At 29.7% G+C, this 13268-nt stretch overlaps 2 protein-coding genes across 5 annotated transcripts in view; one reads left to right on the forward strand and one right to left on the reverse strand.

Moving 5' to 3' along the window:
• Nucleotides 1-10443, reverse strand: part of LOC118748688 (dynamin-like) — an 11848-nt gene extending 1405 nt beyond the window's left edge. The window contains exons 1-5 of one of the 2 annotated variants that reach the window (XM_036483290.1): nt 9964-10443; nt 9799-9892; nt 8959-9095; nt 7852-8003; nt 1201-1347 (exon numbers count right to left, since the gene is read on the reverse strand). In XM_036483290.1, coding sequence (XP_036339183.1) covers nt 1201-1347; nt 7852-8003; nt 8959-9095; nt 9799-9892; nt 9964-10089 — 656 coding nt within the window. In that variant the 5' untranslated portion in view covers nt 10090-10443. The remainder of the gene's footprint in view (nt 1-1200; nt 1348-7851; nt 8004-8958; nt 9096-9798; nt 9893-9963) is intronic. The other variant, XM_036483292.1, reaches the window with a different exon arrangement.
• The window catches only part of LOC118748687 (protein ROP), a 57661-nt gene that overhangs the window by 30002 nt on the left and 14391 nt on the right, over nt 1-13268 (forward strand). The gene's annotated exons all lie outside the window — the stretch shown is intronic.

Consider the following 13268-nt stretch of genomic DNA (forward strand, 5'->3'; position numbering starts at 1 on the left):
CTACATTAACACACAATTAGCAACAACGAATTTTTAATTCAATTAGATAATTATGTACTTAGATTTAGATATATAATAAATTTAATTGTATTATTTTTGTGTATGTATTTAGTTTTATATTTGTATATGTTTACTTAACGCATGTTTCTTTAATTCCCTAAATAATTGTTGGTGTGTATAATATACTTAATTATTTTTTGTATGTATGTATATTCATTGCAAATAGGGATGTAGGTATGTAAATACATATGTTTATGGACAGTGTAATGTCCAGCGGAAATATATATGTAAATTATTTTTTGTAAAAACTGAGGAAACTATTTACAGAATAACAAAAAAAGAAAAAAACAAAAAAAAACATTTTAAAGCTATAAATTCGGAAAGTTTTGAACCAAAGCACAGTTATGCACCGAAATTAACTAATATTGAAGTAGTAATCGATTGCACCGATATTTCGTGAGCTTTTTTAAATTTGAAAAAGACATTTCCTAATATTTGATTTCCACAAACCCCTAATGGCGAAATTTGTGCACTATTCCTAATTTCAGCCTATAATTTGACGGTGTTTTTTGCATCAAAGAGAAATATTTTGAATAGCAGTTTTTCGTTACAAATTTTTTAATTAAATAAATAGCAAGCAATGATTTAAAATAAGTTCACTAATGATGTTGTGGATGAATTCGAGTTCAATGGATTAATAGAATGAAAAACATATGAAGTTTTAAGAAGTATAATTAATAAATCAAAGTAAAGCAACGGCAAAAGAATTGTAATAAAATTTGCAAGCTTTGCAACTCAAAGTTTAGTAAAAATAATAAAAATAAAACATATGCATTAAATTTAGTGCGAAAAACACATACAAAATAATTATAGTTATATTAAAGTAATAAATATGCATAACTAAATAAGTAAAGTAATTATAAATTCGAAAAAACGAAGAAAACAAAAACACATACACAACAAATGCGCAATGCGGCCAATACTGGTATAAAGTGTTTTTTTTTTGTTTTTGTTTGTATGTGCGAGTGTTTTAAATAATATTCTAGACTTAATAACATTCAAAAAAGATCTGAAAGTTTTTTTTTTAGTTTTGTAAATACATATGAATTAGTAAATAACAAAGCTTCGCATTTTGCTTTGAAATTGTTTTCTTTTTTGTATATTTTTTTTAGTGTTTTTTTTTTGAGTTCTTTTGTTTACTTGAAACGTGTCGCAAAAACATTGGAAAGTTCATTCACGGCTGCCTGGCCCACAGCCTGATTCACCTGTCCCTGCATGCTCGCCGGTATGTAACGATTCGCTCCAGTTTGTTGTGTAATGGCACCGCCGACCGCTCCGGTGACACGGCTTTAATAACGAAAGTTGCCAGACGGCGAAAAAAAATAGTTGCATGATTTGTATTGATAGCATTGTTGTTGCTTTGTAGTAAAATATACTGTGCCTTAACGAATGAACGAACGGAAAATCTACTTGGAAAATAACTTTGGCGCACTTTTTTTTAAATATTTAAAACCGCACTGCCGAAATATACATATTTTTAAATTCATTTTATTCTTTTCTCTCTTTTATTGTTAAATCTAGGAACTCGTATGTGGTTGTGTGTGTGTATGTTTTATTATATTTATTATTGCTGTTATATTTTATTGCAACACAAACGTTCAACGCACCAAAAGAACGAATTGAGGGAAGATATAGTAATTTCTTGTCGAGCATTGACTTGGAGAAATACACATTTATCGAGACGTTTGAAACCCCTTGTATGTGGAATTTTGATACCCCGAACTTGTTTCAGGTCAAAGAAAATATTAACATAAGAAATGAAAAAAACATAAAAGTGGTTATGAAAACATAAAACTGTAAGTATACACTAAAGATAAACTGGCAAAATTTATTTTAATAACTAACAAAAAAATATGAAATCACAATTTAATAATTAAAAAAGAAGTTTGGAGAAATAAAACAAACTAATTAAACTATATGTCCATATTGAAATTCTTAACTTTTAAAATTTAAAACACCTTGAAGGAATTATTGAAAATAGTCCAAAAACACTAAGAAATCTAAGGGCCGTTTTCTCAAGTAAGTTTTAAAAGTCTGCTTATCTGCTCTTTAAACAGAAATTTTGTTCCGAAAAATGTGTTTAAAGGGCAGGTAAATTTTAAAACCAGGTGAGAAAATGCCACTAAGTATCCCAAATATTTTTATTTGAAATAAAAAAATTTTCCAAAATAATTTCAAAAATTATAAATAAAATATTACATGCATAAAATTAAAAAAGTATTCAAAAGGTTGGCCAATTAGCATAAATTGCAAAAATCAATTTACCGAAATAATTACACAAAATACAAAATTAAAGAATTAACCAAAAATTAAAAAAAATAATTAATGAAAAATATAAAAAATTAAATTAAAGAATATAAAAAGTTAATGTAACAAACAGGTAAAAAATAAATAAGTTAACAGAAAAACTGAACTAACAAAAAAATATATAAAAAGAAAGAAAAATTAAAAAAAAATAAGAACTTTAAAAAATAAAAAATGTTAAAGAATTGGGGACAATTAAAAAAAATTTAAAAATGAAGTAAGTGATTACGAAAATGGCTGGGTGTAAATGAAAAATTTAAGAAGACAAAAATTATTTTCCGTATGGAATGGCATCAAATTCATAAAAGATCTAAAAAATAAATGCAATGTGGGTGTTCCCAACTGCCTGGCTATTGAGCTATTTGGCTATTTTTTTTTTTATTCAGTTCACAGCAATTAAATATGCTGGACAATAACAATTTCCAACCAGATAACCAGGCAGTTGTGAATGCCCACAATATTTACACTGAGATTGATTAAAAGTAAAGTTTGCATAAAAACTAAAAGAAATAGAAAATTGATGAAGAAATATGAAAACAAATTACAAACATTTAGTTATGAAGTTGATGAAACAAATATATACAAACACACATACTACATACATACATATAAACAAGTAGAGCAGCGCTGTCTTCGGCTATGCCGAAGGCTTCATACCTTTCATGAACATCTGCAAATTTTACTTTGACAGATTACTGCTTTTGAATACATCTGCATACATCGATAGAGTTACATACTTATATAAAAAATCGCATCTAAACAATCAGAGGTATGGAAGATATACTTTATATGACACCAATCTAAGTGATTTTCACCGCTATGTGATCGGTATGTAAACCGGTAACACAATTTATTGGGTTTAGTTTCGTACATAAAGGAGATATATGGCAAAAACTGGTATCTTAACAATCAGTGCTATAGGAGATAAAGCTTATACAGCATAGATTTTGACGATTTTCTCAGTAGACTTTGTATTATTATTTATAAAATATCTTACGAAATTTATCGGTTTTAGCTGTTCAAATAAAGAAGTTTTACAGTAAAATCCCATATCTGAACAATCAGATGTATGGAAGATATATGTTGTAGTCATCCGATCCTTGTTATTTCCACTGCAAGTATTCTGTTAATAATGAGTGAAAATGGTGCGGAATTTCATGTTCCTAGCTGCATAAATGGAGGAGTTATGATAAAAGACCTCATATCTGAACAATCAGTTGTATGGGGGCTGCAGGTTATAGTGACCCGATCTTTGTTATTTTCGCTGTAAGTCTTCTGTTGATAATGAGTGAAAACAGCGCGAAATTTCATGGTCCTAGCTACATAAATGGATGAATTATAACGAAAAATCTCATATCTGAACAATCAGTTGTATGGGAGCTATAGGTTATAGTTACCCGATCTTTTTAATTTTCACTGTAAGTTTTTTGTTGATAATTATTGAAAACAGTGCGGAATTTCATGTTCCTAGCTATATAAATGGAGGAGTTATAACGCAAAATTTTATATCTGAACAATCAGTTGTATGGGAGCTATAGGTTATAGTGACCCGATCTTTGTAATTTTCACTGTAAGTATTCTGTTGATAATGGGTGCAAGTATTGCAAAATTTCATGTTCGTAGCTGCATAAATGGAGAAGTTATAATGAAAAATCTCATATCTGAACAATCAGTTGTATGGGAGCTATATGTTATAGTGGTCCGATTCTTCCGGTTCCGACAAATGATTAATACATTATAAAAATACACCCACCTACCAAATTTGATCCGGATATCTCGAAAACTGAGAGACTAGATTGCATACAAACAGACAGACAGACGGACAGACGGACAGACGGACATGGCTAAATCAACTCAGCTCGACGTTCTGATCATATAAGTATACATTTTCATGGGTCTATCTCTTTTTGTTCTGGTACTTACAAACTCGGGCCCAAGTTATAATACCATTTCATGCTCATGAAAGGTATAAAAAGCACGAAAAATAAATGAATGTGTATGTGAAAACGCAATGATCGGCTTTTAAATTTTGGAGAAACATGTTTTATAGGGCATTTCCACCAAGCCTTAACTGCAGTTTATGACAATTGGAAAAACGAGATTATCACTCGAACGGAGTAATTGGTCCATATTAAGTACAAGTAAACGAAAGTATGAAAGAAAAACCTAAGAAATAAAGATTGCCAATCACCCCATGTTAAAATAATTGGTACTTATCTGAGCTCTTAACTGCAGTTAAGCTTTTGGTGGAAACAGGCTATTATACTCGATTTCCACTAGGCATTGAATGACAACATTTTTAATGACAATGTTGGGCATTAAAAAATGCCCGTGATATTACGTGCCTGTTTCCGCATGGCGCTTTTTAAATGGCAGACACATTTTGTCATTTTAATGCCTAGTGGAAATTAGGCATAAAAAAATAGAATATCTAAGAATTCTAACAAATCAAATTTTTAAAATAAAATCATTCAATTACGTCTTTAAGACCATTTTAGCTGGGCGAATTTAATTAAAAACGAGTATGAAAGCTATTGGTAGAGATTTTAGCGTTAAATAAATAAAAATATAAACTCTGAAAATTTTTACGCTCATGCCATGTCTAGTGAAAATTTGCCATTAGAAAATATTAGGAAGATGTTCTTAAATTAAGTTTGAGGGAATAAATTCTAAACAAAAACTATTAAAAAATGTTAGAGATGTTGCTGACAACCTGGCTATAACCAAAATATCAACACAACATATGGTGCATTTCAACTGGGCATTAAATGACAAAACTTCCGTCTTTACGTAATTACTCTCCATGTGGTATTGTAAATGGCACGCATTTTTTTATATATCAATGCTTTGTGAAAATTCGACTAACTGCGCAATTTTATAACCCACTACGCATTTAAATTTCAAAATGTGCGCAATTTAAGAAATGCCAAGTGGAAACCAACTTAATGACACGGGTATTATTAAATGAACAACTTTTTCTTTAATGTGTTGCGAAAGTGGAAATCTGGCATTATGTAAATAATTCCACAAAAAAAAAATGTTATAAAATCGCATTTTATGTATTTTTAAATGTAACTTTTATTGCATATTTTAATTACAATCATTAACAACAATATGCCTAGAAATAGTGGCAAACATCTTCAAGTGATTATTTTAGTATCTAGTTGTTTTTTTTTGTTTTTAACTACTATTTGTAACATTATCATTCTATTCTTTGTTATAGCTTTTGGGTTGATATTTTATTTCCTGTTTTATATTTTACTATGTTTTTTATTTATTTATATTTTTTTAGTTTGCAATAAGCGTCGAGGGTCTGTTTATGCGTTTTTACAAAATAACTCAATGCAAATGAAATACATTTTTTGCAGTAACACGCTAATCTTACGCTAATAATAATTTCATAAATATTGTATATGCATTTATATACTATATACTATATACTTGTATATGTATATTTTAATTTTAGTTTTTTTTTTCAATTTTGCTTAGTGCAAAAAATTGATGTGGAAACACCAGCTTTTTTCGTTTGCATAGAGCAAAAAACAACTCTGTTATGGGAATATGTATGTATGTACATATATACACACATATATTTTTTTTGGGGAGGATATTTTTCATTACACATGTATATATTTATGTATTTATTTTATTGCCGTATTTTTCATTGAATGCTTACACATTGAGATGCCGATAATTGCTTAAATAAATTTTTAGTTAATTAAATTTAGTTTGTAGTATGTAATGTTAAGGTATTTTGTAAACACATAAGCATATGTACTTGTATAATTAATGGTGCGATTTAAGGTTATGTAGTAATTTAGCGACGTCTGTTAGCAAGCAGCGTTACATTTCGCGCGGCGAAAGCATTTGAAAAAAGTTCAATTATTCACAAGAATGGTTTGCGTTGCGAAAAAAATGGAAATGGCAAGTTCATTTGAATGAAAATATGTATGAAGTTAGTATGAGTTGAGAGAGAAGTCAGAGATGAAAAGATTTTTTTTTTTATAAGTTTTTGTTCGGTGTTAGCAAATTTAAGGCACACAAAATTTGTGAAAATAGAGTGAACAATGGGAAAAAGAAGAAAAGAGACAAAAACATCTTTTGTTATTAAATTTCTTGTGATGTTAGGATGAAAAAGAAAAAAATTTTACAAAAATCTATATACAGCTGACTACTTAATGATCGTTAACATAAAAGTGAAGTGGAAAATAACTTCGTAAAGACCCAAACTGACTTATATGTATGTATTCCTGACAAAACGTAGTTAATCATAAATTGTAAATACATACATTACAATTATAAAACCAAAACTTTGTCATATGCAAAATGGAATCTAAACTGCATAGTGAACTGCTTTCATAACGTTAATACATTTTTTGTTTAAGATAAAATTCAAGTACCCAAAACTAGTTTGAACAACAGCAGACCAACAAAAATCTTTCGACTGAAAATGATACCTGCTACTGACATCCTAATATTTTTTTGTCAATTTACCACAAAATCCGGCATATCAAATGTTTACACTTTTTTTCAAAACTTGTTGATTGTTAAGAAAATTTATCGAATTTTTATAATTTTTGTACAAAGTTTGAAATGTAGATTTATATGGCTATAGATTTAGAAAAAAATCTAGATTTAGAAAAAAATCTAGATTTAGAAAAAAATCTAGATTTTATAAAAAATCATAAACATTAAATAAATAAAAGAAAAAAAGAGTCAAAACTGGTCAAAGTATCGCAATCGTTTTATTTTGTGGACAACTGTATGTACCTGTTAGTTAGTCACATAATGATTTAAATAGAATAAAAACTAAAGATTAAAATTAAATTAAAATAATTAAATTGACACTTTGTTAACATAAACATTATTATTATATAAACGATTTACTAGTATTTTCAGTTTTCTAATAGATTGTATTTCCTTTTCAACAACATAAATAACGAATTTATTAAGAATTAGTATTTGAAGTCATTATAAAAGAAACAATTTGTATAAAAAAAATTTAATTTTAATTTTTTTTTTTTTGAAATAAATGTCAATGTATAAAATAAAAAAGGTAAATGTATCAAAAGTAAAGCCGCGCTAAACCCAAGAAAATTACTCCTAAATTTTGTCAAGTGGTATGCATAGTACGATTTCTTTTCAATTAAGCTTAAGTGCAAAACCCGATTCCTCGTTTGTATGTAAGTAACCAATATACATAGTTGTTACCTCCTATTAGTATTAGATCAGCGTGTGTTTTTTAAAGCGAAAAAGAGGTCCCAATCGTCGATAAATTAAGTTTTTTATAAGTACTTCGTGTAGTTTTAGAGAAAATTACCAATGTTTCTTTAAACCATATTCAGTTTAACTAATGATTCTCACTTCCGTTCGACAGTGCATAAAATAATAACTATTACAAATAATAATCAAACAAAATCAAGCAAAGTTCAAAAACGCAAGTAGAAACTACTTCGAATAGAGAAAAAATAAAAATTGTGTACTTACGAAGGTAATAGTGGTGGTGGCAGAGCGCCGCCAGGACGGCCGCCTGGCAATGGTGGAGCACCGCCGCCTGGGCGATTGGGAATCGCTGGCGCTGGACGCCCTGATGCAGGTGGTGGTGGCGGGCCGCGTCCACCGGCGCCGCCCAAAGAGCCCTGCAAAGTAAAATTAAGGAGAAATTTAAAAATGACAAATACATATAGCAGTTTTAATCAGCTTTAGCTAAAAGATAATGATGAATCGATTTGATATTTTTTTTATTTACAAAAAAAAGAATACTACTTTCTTTTGTCAATTTCTTTATTATTATTGTGTTATTTATTTATTAAATTTTTTTATTTGTTAATCTTTTATTTTTTATATAAGGCCGTAAGGCAAAGTGCCCTAAACTCGCTTTTTTTGTACTCAACTACTCAAATAGTTTTACATTTTAAAATAAGTTTTTTATTCTTTAGTTTTAAAGTACAAAGCTACATGTACATATAATAAAATTAAGGAAAAAGCTAATTTTATTTTAAGTTGATCTCATTTTAAAATATTTTAAGTAAAAAAAATGTGCGTTAGGCTACTTCTGCTCACATGGCCTTTTTAACCGACTTCCAAAAAAGGAGAAGTCGGTTTTGTTTTTTGCTTAAAAATTACTTGTCTTCATGTATATACGTAATTTTTATATTTTCTTAACTTACTATTTTTATTAATTTTGTTTTTAATTAAATTCTTCTTAATGTTTTAATTTATGCATGTATTTAGTTTACTTAATTTATTATTATTTTTTTTTATTTTATATTTTTTTAAGCTTTTTTATTTTACCGCATACAATTTTTATTTCTAATTTTTTTATTTGGTAATTGATTCAATTTTTTTTATTTTGTAATGTTAAAATTTTATATTTTGTAATGGTTTAAATTTAATATTTTATGGTTGTTTAATTTTGTATTTTGCAATTGTTTAATTTTATTATGTTATTTTTTTAATTTTTTAATATCCAAATTTTTTAATATAATTAGTGTTTAACTTAGTGTTTATTTCCCAAATCCTTTTGTTTTTATCGATCTTTTTATTTTTTTTGTTTATTACTTTTTATTTATTTTTTTACTATTTTTACTTTACCTGTGATGTGGGTGCAGGTTTGCGTGGACCACCAGGACTGGGTGGCGAGAGACGTGGATTATCCAAGCCGCTGGGCAACCAATCATTTTTAACAGGTGGTGGTAGCGGTGACGACACTGTGGCCATGGATACATCACCTGGAAATATTTCGAATATTTTTTATCAGATAAATTCGAAAAGATAATCATGCCTATTACGGTATCCAAACGTTACCATTCGCTCGAATATTATCCTACACACTCACTTGTTACGACACTGCGAAACGTATTAGATCCGATAATAATAAAAAATGAATAAAAATCATTTCGTACGATTACCAGAACAACGAATATCGGATCGTACGATATTGAAAATTTGTGCTGGTTTATCACCTGATATTGATACAAAAAGGAATATTGTCAAAATTATTTAATTATAAAATTAATCATCAATCAATTGGTCACTAGAACACCTTAACCGTTGTTTGGAAATTTTGTATGAAGTCAAAAAACCATAGGAAACTACTTTGTGATATTTTTTGGATTAGTTGAGGAAATATTTTGATGACTTAAATATTGCAGCCATCATCTGCTATCAAATGATTGTCTTGAGAAATCATGCACCGCACCCAAATCATACTTTTACCAACACATACACTAAAAATCGTAGCTTTGATCTCATTTGCTTATGTTTTGAAAAAAATGTTTTTCAATGACGAACTTTGACAATGAAATTCACCCAATAGGTGGCGCTTGAGTCGAGGTATTTTGACAAAGTGGTTGTAAAGACCATTTTTGGCGCAATTTTGTTACACTTTTCCTCCAATAATCTTGCAATTTTTTTTTCTGCAACCTATCTTACCGATAATTCGTAGCGCTTCCTTGCAGGCATGATACATGCGCAGCATCTCTTCACGTTTTGTGGCCGATTCCGCTGATTCTTCCATCATTTGTGCCTGTGAATATTGAAAAGCAGTCATAATGTAAGCATCTGAACTCTTAATTCCACAACCAATAAAACGCTCACCTGATCTCCAGTGGCATACAAGTGCGCCAACAGCTCGCCATTGATGAAATCTTTTGTATTGTTAATGATTAACATCATAATAGCTTTCGGTACCATATCACGTGTGGTCTTTGTGACGATCTTCATGTACGAATCTACCAAATTGCGAATGGTTTCCACCTGACGCTCCAGCTGTGGATCCGATGCGCTCTCTTCGTTGGCGGACTACAGTTGCAAAGAGTGTTGCAGCGTCGTAACCAAAGCGGGTGAATAATAAAAATTGTTGTGGTAGTGATGGTGTTGGTGGCGGGAACGGTGACAGTAATGGCGAAATATGGTGGTGAACGGAGTTTGTATAAAACGTAGTGTATGTAAACAAGTGTAGATGTGTGAAGTGAGGAAAGTGCGCATGTGCAACAGCAGCAGCGCAGCAGAAGCATTACACACACGCATACACATTTCGCATTTTTTTTTTTGAAATTTCAGTTTTTTATTTTTAATATAAAAATTTGTATAGGGAAAGGGAAAGAAAAAAGAATAAAAATGGATAATGTACAACTTTTCTTTTTTTCTCACAAATCAATAACAAATAATAAATATAATAATCATAGCGTAAGTAATCCCATCACAATAAATTTCCATTACACAGTTTCTCATTCAAGGTGTTAGTAGAGTAGTTGGAAAAAAAGTAACCATAAAAATAGATAAACAGAAAATAGCATTTAAATGTGTTTGCAAGTAATAGATATCAAGCGCTTCCAAAAAAAAATTGGTCGAATAAAATCTCGGAAAATCTTGTGAAAAAATGAATTATTAAAAAAAAAAATGTTTTTTCCATATTTAGAATTAAAAACTTAAAGCCGATTTTTACGATCTTCTAAAAATAAAATAAAATTTTGAAAGTAGCAAACTTCATGTTAATTTGGTTTAAACTGAATTTGCGCTATATACTATATAATCGTGTATAAAATTTCGAAAAAAAGTAATTTTCAAAGTAATTAAACAATTAATAATAGTACACTTTAAATAAATTGGAGTATGATAGTGAGTACACCTATTTGATTACTTTGAAGCGTAAAATAAAAAAAATTCAAAAATAGGTAAGTACATATAATCCAAATGCCTCTAATTTTAGTCATACTGGCACCAAAACTTAACTAAAGACACAATAAAGCAAACGAAAGTTCGTCCAATAAGTATTTGCTGCATTTTGGGCTAGAAAAAAAGCACCTTTACAACCTTGAAATTAAACTTTCAGCCTCATTGCGTAAGTCGTAAATTAGACTAAATTGTACGACTCAACATTGGCACTGCCTACTGTCGTGCTGAAATAAGTAGATGAGAAAAGTTGTCCAGTGCTGCCATGTTTTCCCGTTTTGATACAAATCGACACTCGAAATACGAATTGAACTCGACACGACGCTCACATTGAGAATGTTTGCTTTATCAGCTGCCAAAGAAAATTATATTCAATGAATACGAATTTTTTCGTTACTTATTGGACGAAACGTTAATATTTATGCATAAGTGAGTTAGTATTTATATTGTATAAGTATTGGTTATTGTATTTACAGGAGTCGTACTTCTTTAAATTATTTTTAAGAAAAGTTGTTTTTGTTTTTAATATTAACAAGCCACAATAACATTGACAAATACAAAGTTGTTTTTGGTTATGAAAACTATACCTCTTCTCTATGTAGCTTTAACCGAAAAATTTAATTAAACAGATATTGCTCCCAATGAAATTTGGAAAATAATGCATACTGAGGGCATAACAGATACGAATTTATTCGCTTATTCGTTAAGTAGAAAGGATTTCGCTCAGTTTTTTTTTTTTATCTAACGGAAGGAATGAGGGAAGGTAATAAAATCGTCGACGAGGTGAGTCTTGAGATCATTCTATGGCATCAACATAGTTACTGATTTTAAAGCTAAGTAAATCCTTAAAACGGCTTCTGCTAAGAGTTGCGTTAAGCTCATCTTACAGCAGGCTAGGGCTGGGAACTTCATCCGGATAAACCGAATATCCGGATGCCTAATAAAATTATTTTGTTACGACAGTCGGAACAACACAGATTCATATATCTGGCCAAGGACTGCCAGTCCATCATCACTCCCCAAAAACTCTTTGGGGAATTTGTATGCTGTTACAACAACAATAATCCTTTGCAACCCAAGATATGGCAATGCCTTCCGTCCCTATTTGCTTGTCTGAGAAGGTGATTAGTTGCATATAAAGTCTTTAGTTGGACTTAGAGCCCCACGTAATGTCCGTTTAAAGATAGGTTTGTTGTTTAAAATTTGATTGCAGGCATTTTTGAATCTTATATGCAAGTTCACGGTATTTATTTGTTTAAATACTCATTTAGATAAAAAAAAACCAAGAGACAGCTACAAATATATTTTAAAAATAATATGCAATCTTATTCTCGCTCAGATTTGCTTTGATGTATACTCCCTATGGTACGAAAATTTATATAACTACAAATCCATATGTATGTATGTATTAATGCATTATTAATACTGACATTATAAAGTTATTTTTTATGATTCTGTTTGTTGTGATGTACGTAATAGTGACAAAGAGGTTGTTTGTTGTTTATCAGATGTGTTTCGGGTAGAGAATGAATGACATGAATGGAACAAAAACTATTAAGAAGCCAAAAAAGTATAGACCTTTTCTCTACAAATTTTGTAAACACTGAGATTTTATTGAGTTTCGAATAAACAAAAATTAAAAGGAACAAATAACAATAACCGAGATGTATAATTATTGAAATAGAGAACAGAATAAACGCAAAGAACTGCAAAACAAAAATCGGACACACACACAAATATTTTCAAAGAGGTAAATATATATATTTTTTAGATTATAACAATGCAGAATTAATACTGAATTGGTGCTAATTCACTGTTCGAAAATATTTATGTTTTCCAAGTTTGGGCACGTGAGATGATGCAACAGATTGTTGACAGTCAATCTTGTGATTTAGTTACAAAAAATGAGATTTAAAGTAAAAATTTATTTTAGCAAAACAAAAATAATATTTCTTATCCTTTAATTGATTTATGTTGAAGTTTTTCTAATTAACAATATGTTGGATAATCCCCTCAATTTTGTATTGCGTGTTCTTACAACAACATGAACTGATAACAGGAAACACATTACACTGGTCTACAAGGGTTTTGCGAATAAGACGGGACCTGGTGTTTCCGAACGGATTTTTCGTGCTGAACACGAATCTGGGGTCCAAAACTTCCCATCACGTCACGTTTTCGAGAAAAAAGGGGTTGAAACCCCTAAAAACAGCGTTTTTGGCCATTTT

Source organism: Rhagoletis pomonella, unplaced genomic scaffold (assembly GCF_013731165.1).
Source record: "Rhagoletis pomonella isolate Grant_MI unplaced genomic scaffold, Rhpom_1.0 Rhpom_scaffold_00013, whole genome shotgun sequence".
Lineage (NCBI taxonomy): Eukaryota > Metazoa > Arthropoda > Insecta > Diptera > Tephritidae > Rhagoletis > Rhagoletis pomonella.